The following is a 15,912-nucleotide window of genomic DNA, read 5'->3' as shown; positions in this document are numbered from 1 at the left end:
CCCAAAGTTTTTAAAGAGGGACACTAAGACCCCATTTTGACCATTATATCATTTACCTCTATTATTCTAAAAAATTGACTTTAAATTTTTTAGTACATACAAATTCTATAAATAATGTAATTTATGCAGTAGAATAACAATATTAAAATATTTAATATTTTAATAAATTCTAATATGTAAATTATTATATTTATTTTAATAATATATTTTTATTCATTGTAGAGATTTTAAATAAATATTTGCATTAAATACGTTCTACAATTAAAAACATTCTCGCATACTAATATTGTTAAAATTATTATTTTACATAATATTAAAAATAATTTAAATTTTTAATACATTTATTTTAATATTATGATTCTATTTATCATAAAATTTTCTTTAAAATAATAAAATATATCTAATAGATTATAAAATATTAAAATATTTTTTAAATATTGAAATTATTTTAAAATGTATATATTATTATATTTATTTTAATATTAGATTTCTATTTATTATAAATTATTAGAGTTAATTCTTTTGGGATAACAGAAATAAAGGGTATAATCATCAAAAAGGGGTCTTGGTGTCCCTCTTTAAAAACTTGGGGGTGTTGATGGCCATTTCTCCAAAATTTGGGGGTGTAGATGTGCTTTTCCTAAAATTATATAATATATTACTCTAAATAGTATTCAATTATTTTTTATTTTAATACAACACTAAAAAAAGAGTTATGTGTAGACGAGCAAAGCTACTACCTAAATGAAAACATATTTACACATTTTTATATTCTTTTATACGCGTAAATTTGAAAATTAGTATTGTTTGTTAAAATATAAATTTGATTTTTTTTAATTTCAAATAAGAAAAAAGATCCTTTAGGCTTTAGGGTTTTGTTTGTATTTTCATACATTAAGATCTATATTTTTGAATAATTGTTTCACTTTTTTTCTGCAATTAATGTCCTTAATTTTTTTCCTTGCCTTATTAGATTATAGTAATTAACATGAATTGTATAACATTTTGAATTGTCAATTAATTTGTTACTATCAGTGTTTTCTTTAATGTCTTATGCTTCCAATGTAAAAGGATTGGCGAGGGAAAATATAGGCAGAGCATCTAATGCAAAAATTGTTGTTGGCTTCCTCTCAAGTGGTTGAATCCAAGCGAGGCTGATAAGCAAGTCAAGTTTCAGCTGGCTGTCTCCAATTTAAAAAGGGAAGAAAATATATGCTACTAGTGATATTGATTGTCATATGCGTCTTCCTCTTTGCACATTACGATATGGCACTGTATGTAGGTAATTGTGTTTTGATTATAAAGATGTTCAAGATCAAGGTTTTTTGGTTTGAACAAGAGTTGTCCTAGGAAAAAGAAAGGAGAAAAATAACTTTAATTTCTTTTTACTTATAGTGACCATGGAAAGCATTAGTTTTAATCGTTAGAATAAGACATGTTGTCGATTTGTATATACTTATATAAATCTAATTCACGAGGTCGAAGTTGGCTCTTTGAAAATTTTTTGACTATTGTTGAGAGGTCGAGACAAAAAATGAAGTATATGAGATATTTCATAGCATGTCAAAGTGTGTGGAATGCTTTTCCTTTTTACTTTTAATTCATAGTACAAAAGCAATTACTTTTCAAAGATTTTTAGATTAATTTTTCACAGAATTTGTTCTGTTTTTAGTTATTTTGTGTTGGCTAATGAAACCTAATTGATTAGTTGATGTCGTATTAAAGTTTCCCAGAATCTTTGAATGTTAACTGATGGTATTGCATCTATATATCTGGTATAGCTTTAAGATAAAATTTCATTTATTTGAGTGCTATAACAAGATGACGATACCAAGTATATAACTTTTTTTTTTCTTCATTGAGTTATATATTTTTTAGTCCAAATTTCTTAAGCCACGCAATGAATTGAGCATAGAATAAAATTTTGGTAATAAACGGTTTCCTGCTTGCTAAAAAAGGGCTAACCGATTAATTAAGGCAAGATTACATCCTCTCTGGACGCAATCGACTAACCCTTAGTATATAAACAACTAACCGATATTGAGTAAAATTTGAAGTTTAAATTCTGGACACTAACGGCAAATAGACTTCTGGAAATATGGAAAGTCGATATCTCTTTTGCAAGTTACTAGATGTCATGACCCAACTCAGACCTGGCAAGATGTTGTTCGCTTTACACCCTAAAACGCGTCTTGCCAATTAAGGTGTGAATCACTCTTTATAAATCCAGCATCTCTCTCGTGCTTTGCCGATGTGGGATTCGCCTAGGGCGTTACATACACCCCCGTTAGGGACTCAGTGTCCTCGTTGAGGTTTGCCCCACAATCGCTAAAGAGGACACACTGAGCCGCTAAAATACCATAATGTCGTAACCCAATCAAGACCTGGTAAGATATTGTCCGCTTTGACCCTTAACAAGGCCCGTAAATTTTTGTTTATAGGGTGCCCATACACCCTAAAACGCGTCTTATCAATTAAGGTATGGATCACCCCTTATAAACCTAACATCTCTCCCATGCATTGCCGATGTGAGATTTGCCTAGGGTGTTACATACACCCCCTCTTTGAGGACTTAGCGTTCTCGTTGAGGTTTGTCCCACTATCGTTCAAGAGGATATGTGGAGCTGCTCTGATACCATAATGTCATGACCCAACCCAAACCTGGCAAGATATTATCCGTTTTAGCCCTTAATAAAGCCAGCACAATTTTGTTCATGGGGCGCTCATACATCCCAAAACGCGTCTTGTCAATTAAGGTGTGGATCACCTCTTATAAACCTAGCATCTCTCTCGTGCTTTGCCGATGTGGGATTCGCCTAAGGTGTTACAATGGAAACTAACGACGATTCAACATCTAGAAAATGATGATCCAACAATTTGAAATTATAGTCACTTGCTTAAGTCAAAATGGCAATTGGTTAAAGGCTAACGGCGATCTAATTGTATGCAGAAAGTCAACAACGGCTAGTTTTTCAGCAGCGACCATAAAATGACTCAATCAAATTCAAATAAAAAGTGATCTAACAGTCATAGTTGAGCTTACTACTGAGTAAACAATCTTTACTGAGCTTTAAACTTGTCATTGTTTCGTTGAATCACACTTTGAGCTTTCACTTGTAAACATATATGTTGTGTGAGGGAAAACTCTTTTGTAATCTTTATTTTTGAGTGATTGTGAGTGTGAGATATACTTAGGTTAAGAGATTTGGGACAATCTCTTATTGTAAAGGTTGATTGACATTTGTGAAGTCAATTGTAAAAGGTATTGAAGCCTTGGAGGCTTGAATAATAGAATCCTCAAGTCTGGTGAGGTTGGAGGCGTGGACATAGGCAGGGTTGGCCAAACGACATAAAAATCTGTGTTTGAAATTCTTTTCCCTTATCTCTTTACTTTTTGATTGGTTTATCTACTATTGTTTTGAATTTGTTTAAGATTTGCATTAACTTTTATGCAAGCATAACATAATTTTTTTTTCAAACCTAATTCACCCTCATCTTAGGTTGCATAACTAGTATTTTAGGTATTGCCACTCCTGACAATCCTCACTCTAATAAATATAGTATTAAGAGCTCAGTGTGCTAGAGGGTAATGATCTTCCATTAAGTGTGGTGTCAAGAACACTCTATACCAGACAATAATAATCCTTCTTTCAACAATGTGGCAAGACCACCCACTAAATAGCTTAGATGCAATCTCTCTCGATACTGAGTCAATATGACCCATAAAATGCTAGAGGAAATTTTTCCTTTAATAAATATGGTGCTAAGTGCTCATTGTGCCAGACAGTAAAGATCTTTCACTAGAGAGTTGGTATGCTGAGTAAAATCTAGACAAGATACATTGTTTGTTGACAATGAGTCAAAACAACCACATTAAATCCGAAAGTAAAAAAAAAAATTATATATATATAACTAAGGGTAAAATGGTACCTATAGAAAAAAGAGCCAAAAAATGAATTTAGGGATGTCAAATTAGTGGGGAGAGAGCCCTCTATTTATAGATATAATGGGTAAATCATGGCTATCGAATGAAAATAATTCGGATGCTGAGGATTGCGCCACGTGACAAGTTTTAATTGACTGAAACATATCATCAATTAACACCACCTCAACATTTCAATCCAATAAGATGCTGCCATGTCATCGGTCAACGCCACGTCAGTATTTTGGTCCAATAACATCTTGACACACCATTGATCAATGCCACATCATCAGTCAATGCCACATTGTTGGTCCAATAGGATGTTGACACATCATCGGTCAATGCCACATCTTCGACCCGTAAATGTGAACAGTGTCGTACTTGTGAATAGTACTGCATATGTGAACGTATCGTATAAATGAATAATACCATATATGTGAACAATACCAAATAACCTTTATGCTCTTATGGTTTTCGATTGTTCCGAGTTTAAAAATGCCATCCGTTTTGTTGTCCGACTTCTCATTAGTTGTGAAATGGCCAAAATATCCCTAAAACATATAACATATTTAAATTATAATAAAACGCACATAATAAAATGTTAGAGGATTTAAACACATAAAAGTCGAAATGTTAGTGAGATTTGGAATAAAAAATGATAATTTTACCCTTTATAAATATATATTCTCCATTATTTAATAATGATACTACTGTTTTATACTAAAATTTATTTATTAACAACCAAATTCGAAGCTATTTTTAATAGTTATTTTGCCATTGGAAAAGTTATACACTTATTTTTGTTTATTATTGATGACTTGATTGAACAAAAATCTTTTCTGCCTAAAAACGGTTAGTACATAGTTGTACAAGTAAGTAAAAAAATTACTTTTCTTGTAGTTTGCACATTGTGTTAGATTTATTTCTCACATATTGTAGATTGGCATAGATCATTCTAATTATTTTTGATGTTTTACCGGATTAATATGTGACTGATGTCAAATATTAAAGAGTACTTTTGACAGACTCATTTATTAAGTGATCAAATATTATGTTAATGAGTCTAATTTTGTCATACCTTATATAGTAGGCCATTATGGGCAAGTATAACCTTCAATTGTGTTATTTTAGCTCATAATGGAATGAGCAATTTTGTACTAACACATGAGGGATCCCTGCACTCAGCTATAATATTTAAGTGCCTTCAACTCATTCAGAGTTCACTATTCATAGAATCTGTGGTATGAGTACAGTGCACCTCTCTCTCTCTCCCTCCCTCTTGGCCGATTGTGTTTGTGTGCATAGTGAGCTTGATTTTGCAGCTGAAATTTAAGGTAGAATCACTGCAAATTAGAAGAAAAAAATGTTGGATTCACGAGTAAGAGGCAAGCTAGATAATAAAATTTGGATTCATGGCCAATTAAGGCAAATCTCAAACTTTTATCTAATGAATGTTTTTACTTGGAAATGTAAGATAAAGGGCATAAAGCTCAAATTTATCTCAGCACATAGTTGTACAAGTGTCTACACACACACATAGCATTACTCTGGAGACTAGGGTTTTAATTCACCCCATTTCATGTACTTGCTGGCTGATATTGTGGAGTGAAGTGCATATATATAAATATATAGCATCACTCTGGAGACTAGGGTACCACCATTTCATGTACTTGTTGGGTGATATTGTGAAGCTGATTCACTTTCATTATTCCATATATATAATGGTATGTCCACATATAAAATGATAACAATAATAATAAAAAGAGCAATGCATGCTAAATTTTTTATAAATATGATGATAATAAATAAATAATATTATATGACATAAGTATATTTATTTTGAAAAACACATAATTAATGATCATACAAAATTCAACTAAACATACACACATACAATTTTTAATTATATAATCTCTTACCATATCATATATCATATGATCCTAAACACTACTAAAGAAACGCAAATTAATGACAAAATTTTTATAACAGATAACATTGTGTCACAAATATATCATGTATGTGTATAACATGTTCGTGATATATAATTATATGTCAAGATTACATGACTTATTCGTGACTTATAACTTACTGACATAAGTAAATGATAGATATATGTAATGTTGATTTTTTTTAACAAATTAAAATGACAAGTCGTTTTACAATACCATCTAACGTTGTTTGCGAAGCATGACAGGCATTGTCATAGATTGAAATGACATCGTTTCAAACCATGACAGGCATGGTATGCAATGGCGTCGTTTTTTTTATTATTAATTCAATTATTTTAAGTTTTCTATAATAACTTTAATTACAAAAATACCATTGTAATATAACATTGATTTTTACATGATTTGATTATTCGACGGTGTTTGTGCACTATGATAGACATTTGTCATGAACTTTTAAATATAATTGACAGTTTAAAATTAAATTGTTTTAAGTTAACCCTCTTTTATGACTAATTGCACCTCCACCTTAATTTAAAACAAAACCCAAATGCCAAACGTCTTTCTTTTTAACTCGCACAACCCCCCTTCAATTTCTCCAAAGGAGCCAAACTAGAACCAGCAGCCTCCAATTCCAAATGACCTGAACTAACCCCCTTCTACTTGGTGCATGCTCACTTCTCTACTGCATCTGCTACTAATATCTCCACAACTCCTCCACTAGCTCCGATATGTCGTCTCCTCTGTCCCAACTCTTATGTGTTCTTAGGATGTGATATTTTAGAATGAACATTTATTATAATGATTTGAATGTTTTTGTTTCTTATTAAGTTAGAATTAAATTATTGTGAATGGAATTTGAAAATTAGAAAGAAAACTTTTATTGATCATTTCTAGGTTTTTTTTTTAATTATTGAAGTTATGTTAGGGATTTAGATCTTAAAATTTAATTTTACACCACATAAGGGTTTAAGCTTTATGGCAGTTATAAATTTGTAAATAATTTTCTAGACTGTACTCTATTACTTTATTAGTTCATAAAGTGTTTAAAGTGAAATATATATGTTTGAGGCTTTTTATAGTTCATGTTTTACGTTGAAAGTTATCGGTTAGGTACAATAAGACTACATTAAGATAATTGAGAGTTTTGTTGGTGTTGCACTTTCTCAAATTGTATACGTCAATTTGAGGCCAGATTGAAGTTTATTAAAGCAAATAATTGTCAAAATAATGGCTGACAAAGCCGGTGGCTTTAACAAGCCAAATTCAAATTGGCTTTGACAGCCACCAATCTAGAAGAATGAAGAAACTTTGAAGTAGCAAATATTGAAGGGGAAAGTTGCGGCCCAAAGAAAACAAGGAAGAAGAAAAAGGAAGAGTTGAAGCTGCCAAATTTGAACAAAGACAAAATGAAAGACGAAGAAAAAATGGAATTTGGCAGTAGCGTTCTTTGAAGAAGGAAAAAGAAGAATGAAGAAGATAATGGCGGTGAGAAAAAAAATTATAGAGCTCCCCATTTCGTTTTGGCATCAAAAATTTGTGAGAGAGAAAGCAGGGAGCTTGGGTAATTTTAAAGGTTTAAATTATAAAGCTCTTGTGAGTCTAGTGAGTGAGAGATTGGGTGTATTGGGGTTCTGGGTAGTGAGCCAAAATATTACAATACTTGTAATTCTCATATCACTAGTAAAATATTTTCCTTCTGTCTTCGCCCATGAATGTAGACTAAAAGCTGAACCACGTAATTTCTTGGTGTCCTCTTTCTACTTGTTCTTTATTTTTTCTTCCAATTTCATTTTAACTATGGTTATGCTTCACCCACCAAATTCCTAACAATAATCCTAGTGCATTTTGCAAAGATAAAATTGATGGAAACTTGGCTTAATTTTGAGATTATCCAACTGATGTTTTTTTTCTCTTAATTGAAATTCCAGGTGGCCGGCAACTAAATTGTGTTTTGGATCTAAGGACCCCATGCTGGATTTTGTCCTGAACGTCACATAATTTGTTAGACTGTAGTTGGTTGATGAGGTGCTTTAGTTTTTTGCTTGCTAGTTAAGTTAACATGCAGCGTTTGTACCGATCATCTCTCAAAAGCTGGAATTTTTATGTTTTTAGTGGAAATATGGAGTTTGATGTAGCCTAAGAATGAATGATGTTCTTGTTCATATTATGTGATTGATAGTAATTGTATTTAGTTTAAAAGAACAAATAATATATTCATGTTATTATTATGTAGTTTAATTAATTTTAAATTCTTAATTTGTATATATTTATATAATTTTGGAACATATACACATATCATCGTCATCATAATAATTTATAAAAGAATATTTTTCAAAATTAAAATTTAATTCAATAATAAATACAATTAATTGAATAAATTAATAATTAAATAAAATAATTTTGTAATTCCAGCCCAACTCATTTAAAAATTTTAAAATTTCGTCAAATTTATTTAGATTTTGGAATTCCAGCCAAATTCATTTATATGTACCATTCTCTTGCCATAGATATTAGTCATGCTTTGAAAGTGATTATAATAAATGTTAGTCATGCATGATAACTTATTATCAAAATATTTATGATAAAATCGTAATAGATAATATATCATGCATTGCCTGACATATAAAATCCCTCATCAAATTTTCTTGACACCAAATTAATGATGGTCGCTTAACCGTCATGCCATATGACAGATGAAGATAAAAAGTAAAAATCGTTACAAATGTCTTTCTTCTATATATTAAATTTTCTGATATTCAAAGAGTAAAAACGAGGAAAAAACAAAAAGATAAAACTTACTTGCTGGTGCTAAAGTCATCAACAAAAGCCTTGAGATTCTTATGTGAAGACCCTCCTTGTTTGACGGCATCTCTGGCCAAATCCTTCCATTTCAAAGAATTTCTTCTAAAATCATCTCCTTCTCCCATCACCAACTCCAAACACCTGTTAATCTCATCACTTTCTACAATCCCTTCTTCATTTGCCTTCACTCTCACTCCGGTTTTGCAGAAGTCCACAATAATTTTAGCGTTTGTCCCTTGATCTGTCCACTGAGGAAACGCCACCACAGGCACGCCATATACCAAGCTTTCTAAGCTCGAACTCCACCCACAGTGCGTTACAAAACACCCCACCGCTTCATGTGACAGAACCTCCACTTGTGAACACCACGGCACTATCATTCCCTTCTCATTCAGCTCTTCTTTGTACTTCATCATCACGTCATCTTCTCCTTTATCTTTATCTTTATCTTTATTGTCGCTTTCTCTACTGACCCACAAGAATGGATGGCCACTATCTAACAACCCCCGTGCAATTTCCTCCACTTGACGCTTCTCCAGAACGCATATGGTTCCGAACGCCACGTAGATAACAGATGATTTGGGCTTCGAGCTTAGCCATTCCATATAATACTCTATTGAACTATTCTGGCAAAGATCGCCTCCGTACTGCTCTTTTCCGTCCAACAACGCCGATGCAACTAACGGTCCGATTGCGATCATATTGAACTTATCGATAGCTTTCAAGGTCTCAGCTTCTAATGCGTCGAACGTGTTGACAAGAATTCTTGGATCGGTTTCTTCAACAATTGCCTCCATTTGTTCTTTAAAAGAAGCTAATACGAAAGAGTAAGCATCATTTGAATTTCTGGGATCTAGGAAAGAAGGAAGATCACGGCCGGTGAGTGGCGGCAGTCCCGGTAACTCTATCAAATCATTAACCTTCCCTTCAATTAGATCGCCATATCCATAGAAGTAATAGTAATAAACGTCGAAAACGAGGGCTGGTTGAAGCCAGAGTAGCGCCGAAGGGAGGTGATACGCACGCGCCACTTCAGCAGCCCAAATAAGGAGTTGAGGGTAAATCAAGCAAGTAAACGGTTGACCACCCTCGTTTTGACTGGCCGTGATGAGCTCAGCCAGGGCTTCGGAGCTACGACGCTTGAACTCCGACATGAAGTGCGTCTGATCATTTTGTTTGGAATTGAATCCGTCGTCATATCCATCGGAGAAGCTGGCAAACGACAAGCCGTCTTCGGCCGTGGGATTATTGGGCATGCGGCGGTAGGCGGAGATGGCGGTGGCGAAGGTGACACGTGTGCCAATGCGCGTAAGACGCCTGGCGAATTGGAGGGATGGGTTAATGTGGCCTTGTATTGGAAATGTTAATAGTAGAAAGTGGGGTTGCTGTTGCTGCTCCATGTGCTTGTTTTTTGGCATTTGCGTGCACACTTGAGTCTGAGTGCACATGGTGGGAGGTTTAAATAGGGCTTGCACTTTGATAGAATGACGTTCGAGATGATGATTAAACAAGGACACGTATTTACAGCGGATTTTGTCTCAGCCAGGTACAGTTTTCAGTGGACCAAACAACTGTTTTTTTTGTCAAAACCTTCTTGGAATATGCTACATATATATATATATATTTATACAAACACAATCATTGAAGATTAATAATGACTAACAATATAATATCTTATAGACATAAATACAAGACCATATTGCAAAATATATGGGGTAAGAAAATAAGAATATAAAAAATAATAGAATACACCACAGCATAATGCTAATTAACTACAAAAGGAAATAGAAAAATTAAAAAATTAGAAAAAAATTAAAACATAAAATAATTAGGAGACTCAAAATAAATAAAAGAAAAACAAAAGAAAAATATCAAACAAAGGATATCGGCCTGTTGGCGGATGTGATTGGAGCGATGGTGGTGGCGGGGACTCCGGTGGCAGTGACATGGGGAAGGTTATGGACAGGTGGATCTGAAAATTCTGAATGCGGTAAGTGCAGTGACGGTGACGGTGAAGATATCTTGACTCGCTGTTAGTTGGGTGAGAAAAGTCACGAGGCATCTAGTTGGACCATATATTGATGACGCAATACATGGACGGGAGCTGATCTGGACTGCGTGATTGTGGAGCCACAACTATAAGCTTTTTGTGCCTGAATTTGTCTGCTTGTTATTTTGTGTTTTCTGAAAGGCTAAACCTATGTTACGTGTAACGTAATATACATTCAAGAATGTAAAAAATCTTTTAACACCCTTAACCTTTATGGAAACTATATTAATAGAATTGAAAGAAATCCTTTTGAATCTCAAAGAAGAAATAAAAGACATAAAACAAGAAATAGGGAAAATAAAAATAGAAATATCAACAATGCAGAAAAGTCAAAAGAAAAATAAAAAATTAGAAAGATTAGATATACTAAAAATAGGAATCATTGGAACAAGCTTTAAGAAACCTACACAAAGACCACAAATAAACAGTTATGATGCCTGGTTTATGGAAACACAGTACCCAAAAATATTGAAAGAATCAGAAGAATTAAAAGCAGAAATAAAGAAAGAAGAAAAAGGAAAAGAAAAATTAGAAATAAAAACACCTACTGATTCAAATTCGGATTAATGGAAGATATCTTAGATAACATAACTGAAAAGTTTAGTGAAATAAATCTAAGTGATTTAGAAGATTTTGAGAAAGAATATAAAATAAAAATGAATACAACAGGAGGACCAGAAATGAAACCCAATGTAGCAGAACCAAGTCATAGATATACAACAAATAAAAAGAAAGGAAAACCATTTTATGAATACATACCTCAAGCTAAAAATACACCTTGGAAACAAGAATATAAACCAAACCAAGATACTCTAATCCCTATAAGTAATGCTGGAACATTTTTAGATTTAGATTGTAAAATGGATCCCCGTAAAACACTAGCAGAATGGGGAATGCAAATGAAATTATTTTTCATATATAATGGTGCAAATGATGACTGGAATGTAGACACAGAAGAAGAAAAAATAAATGTTTTTATGGATATCCTATTAGCCAGTTTTACAGGAAATGTGTTTAACTGGTGGCGAGGTCTAAGTGATGATATACAGAGATTAATAAAAGACTCAACTAAAATAGCTTTAAGAAGAAGTAAAACATTAGGAATTGAGAGAATAGTAGAATATGTAGCAAGTGAATTTTTAGGGGAAGACTGGTTAGAAAATTCTGAGAAAGAAGCAAATAATGAAAAATTAAACGCTAGACTAAAATTAATAAACTTAACAATTTGTAATATGTGTTATGTTAAAGAATATACATGCGAATTTAATAAATATTATTATGAACAATATGTAAGTCTAGAAGACCAAGAAGTATATAAAAATTTGTATTACTCTAAATTACCTTATCCTTGGAATAATTATTTTGTAAATGAATATGAAAAATATAGCACTACAAATAGACTCCCTGATACATTAGGAGCTAGAATAAGATTTTTGAATACGAGACTTACTGATATATGTATCCAAAGAAACTTAATAAAAAAGAGTAGAAATATAACAGACATATGCTGTGAAAAAACAGAAATGCCAACCCAATGGGGATGCTATGTGCCCCGTGGGTATAAGAGGAGGTATAAAAGAGAAAAAACATATAAAAAATATAAAAATTTTAAAAGAAAGTATAAGAAACCCGGAAGGAAATATTATAAAAGAAGATACAGAAATCAGAGAAAACAATTAGATAAATCTAAGTGCAAATGCTGGAATTGTGGAGAGGAAGGATATATTAGCACAGATTGTACCAAAAAGAAAGTTAGAATTTTACAAGAAGATTTTAGAATAATACAAGATGATCTAGAAGAAATAACTAATTTATCTGACTACGAGGGAACGGAAGTCTATATGATAGAAAATTCTGAAGATGAATCAGGATAAAAAAGAATTAGTAGAAAAAGACGATATAGAAGAAATTGATGAAATAGAAAGAGAAGAAAACAAAAGTGGATATAGTCTTGTTGCGTAGAAAAACCAGAGTATGGAGTATTACAAAAACTGAGAGATTTATTTAAAAGAAAAAGAATAGTATTACATGAATACTATGAACAAGAGAAAGCTGTAACAGTTACACAAGCTGAAGGAAACATCAGATTCAGTCTAATAAACAAAAGAACTATAGATCTAGCTTTAAGAAAAATAAAAAATGAATCAATAAAAGAAAAAATACAATATGTATATTTAGCAGAAATACAAATCTTAATAAAATCTCTTTTTAAAGAAGGGATAGACAGCCCTATAGTTTTGTCAATACATGATCAACGGTTCCGTGATCCTAGTATAGGACATTTAGGAACAGTAAAAGGAAATTTATGTTATACTAAATTACTATTTACATGTCACCCTAGATATTGTGTACATATAAAGGATAAAAATATAGACGAAACATTAAGCTTACACTTTAAATTGTTAAAAAAGAATTTAATGAAAGAAGGAAATAGACTTATGACCATACATTATTCTGCATTATACAGTTTCTGTAATTCAAACTACGGAGAAATTTATGGAAATAAACCTTACATAGAAATAAATAAAGAATGTGAAGATATAGCAACCTTTATAGAACCTGTAATTTAGGATTATAAAATCCCTATAACTTATGAATTAAATATAGATGATAAAAAATAATTTTTAAATGAAATAATGAAAACTCTATAATCCCTATAAGTTTTACAGGAAGAACTTTAATAAGGGGAAGTTCTTCTAGAAGGTTAAGTACTGATAAACAATTAGCCAACATAGACAGACAACCAATTAGACCTATAATAACTAGTAATGTAGTAAAAATATTTGGGCAATATTTTAATGGAATAGAATATACAACCAAAATACCTATTTTAGTAGACACTGGAACAAGCTATAATTATATGAATCATACTAAAAATAAAGGACTTTTAATAAAAGAAAAAGAAATCCCCTATGAATATACTGATTTCAATGGAAATAAACATATCTGTAAACAATAAGTAAAAGTTCCGCTAATCATAGAAGGAATTAGAATAATCGTGTCTTGTTATATAGACTCTTTTATGACTACAGATCCAGAAAAACATATAGTATTAGGAAATAGTTTCCTAAATAGTTTAGAATATTATAAAATTGAAAAACATCAAATCACTCTACAAATAGAAGGCCAAAAGATAGTATGTGAGACATGTTAAAACAAGCCTATATAAAATACCATATGTCAGTTTATATACAAATAAATATAACCGAAAATGATATAGATACTTGTGCCTTGATAGATACAGGAAGTGAAATTACCATTATGAAATCCTTTTTCTCAAACCAATGGAACCCAAATGGCAAATTAAAAATTGTAGGGATTACGGGTGATAAACAGCAAGTTAATCAATCCCTAATAAATTTTGAAATCCTTTTAGGAAGCAAAATAGTCCGTATTAACCAAGTATTCCAATATAACCAAATACTGTGATATACTTCTAGGAAATGATTTCATCCAACAATTTCAATATTACCAACAGACTCCCTATATGATCACTTTGAAAACCCCATGTAATCATATCCTTCGTATCCCAAGAGAATTTAAGCCTTATAGAGTTCAGCCAGCCCAGCGTGGTGATAAAGTTATTTATGAAAAACATTATTTAATACAGAAAAGACAAATTTATAATATACAATTAGAAACAATAAAATCTCTTATTGAACAAGTTTACAAAGAAAACCCATTAGCATTATGGAAACCAGATCACCCTAGAGCAAAAATAGAATTAATTGAAGATAGAATAATAAGACTTAGACCTATGATGTATACAAAAGAGGACAGGGAAGAATTTAAAACCCAAATAAAAGAATTATTAAATCTAAAACTAATTAGAACAAGTAATAGTCCACATAATAGCCCAGCCTTTATGGTTAGAAAAAGGGCAGAACAGGTAAGAGGAAAAGCAAGAATGGTAATAAATTATAAGGAACTAAATAAATATACAAAATTTGATGGATATTTTTTACCCAATAAAGAGGTACTAATAAATCTTGTAAAAAATAAATCATATTATTCAAAATTTGATTGTAAATCAGGATTTTGGCAAATAAAAATGGAAGACCACAGTATTCCCTATACAGCTTTTAGTACTCCACAAGGACATTATGAATGGTTAGTAATGCCTTTTGGATTAAAAAATGCCCCTCAAATCTTCCAAAGCCGTATGGATAAAATATTTAGAGATTATAAATACATTATAGTTTATGTTGATGATATATTGATAGCCTCAGAAACATTAGAAGATCATAGAATCCATTTAAAAGAATTTGTTAATATATGTATTAAGGAGGGGATAGTGTTATCTGAAAGAAAGGCAGTCATAGAACATAAGAAAATAGAATTTTTAGGAATGATTCTTGATAAAAAAGGAATAAGACTCCAAAGTCATATAGGCAGAAAAATCATAGAGTTCCCAGATAAATTAGAAAATAAACAACATATACAAAAAATTTTAGGATGTTTAAATTATGCAGAAGGATTTATTAAAAACTTAGCCAAAAAGAGAAATATACTCCAAAAATTACTTAGAAAAAATAATACAAGAGGATGGAGTAATGAACATACAGAAACAGTAAAAAATTTAAAAGAAGAATGTAAAAACCTTCCATCATTAAGATTACCAGAAGAAAATGATGAATTAATCATACAGACTGATGCATCTGATTTATATTGGGGAGCAATACTTAAAACAGACCTAAATGAAATTTGTCGATATACTAGTGGAACATTTAACCAAGCACAAGTTAACTATCCAGTTCATGAAAAAGAACTTCTTGCAATATACAAAGGAATAAAAAAGTTCTCATTATTTTTATTACAAAAACATTTCATTGTAGAAATAGATAATTCTCAAGTAGGGTCTTTAATAAGAAAAATTTTACCAAATGAACCCCAATACAGGAGATTACATAGATGGCAAGCATATTTATCATATTACAATTTTAAAATTGTACATATAAAAGGAACTAACAATTGTCTTGCAGATTTCTTGAGCAGGAACATAGAATTCGGAAATGAATCCGGAAGTAAATAAAACCCAGCAAGATAGAAGCCGAAATAGAGAGGCTCAAAACAAAGGCATCTGATATAATTGATGCGATAAAGAGGCTTCTGAGTCTCATGAAAAAGGAGTAGATTTGTTAGAATCATACATAAAAGATCTAACAAAAGCATGTTAACATATATATTTT

General features: G+C 31.5%; 1 protein-coding gene across 7 annotated transcripts in view; it reads right to left on the bottom strand.

Annotated features, from left to right (window-relative positions):
- Positions 1-10,256, bottom strand: part of LOC102621570 (phloretin 4'-O-glucosyltransferase-like) — a 68,479-nt gene extending 58,223 nt beyond the window's left edge. For 2 of the 7 annotated variants that reach the window (XM_052436767.1, XM_052436769.1), the window contains exon 1: positions 8,671-10,255. In XM_052436767.1, the coding sequence (XP_052292727.1) occupies positions 8,671-10,121 (1,451 nt within the window). In that variant the 5' untranslated portion in view covers positions 10,122-10,255. Of the gene's footprint in view, positions 1-3,728; positions 4,316-4,364; positions 4,474-5,016; positions 5,266-8,670 lie in introns of those variants that run through there. The other 5 variants (XM_052436768.1, XM_052436764.1, XM_006478414.4 and 2 more) reach the window with 5 other exon arrangements.
- Positions 10,257-15,912: the final 5,656 nt, after the last annotated feature.

This window comes from Citrus sinensis, chromosome 3, assembly GCF_022201045.2.
Source record: "Citrus sinensis cultivar Valencia sweet orange chromosome 3, DVS_A1.0, whole genome shotgun sequence".
In the NCBI taxonomy this organism is placed as follows: domain Eukaryota; kingdom Viridiplantae; phylum Streptophyta; class Magnoliopsida; order Sapindales; family Rutaceae; genus Citrus; species Citrus sinensis.
Note: the sequence above shows the minus strand (reverse complement) of the source record. Positions and strands in the feature narration are given on the sequence as shown.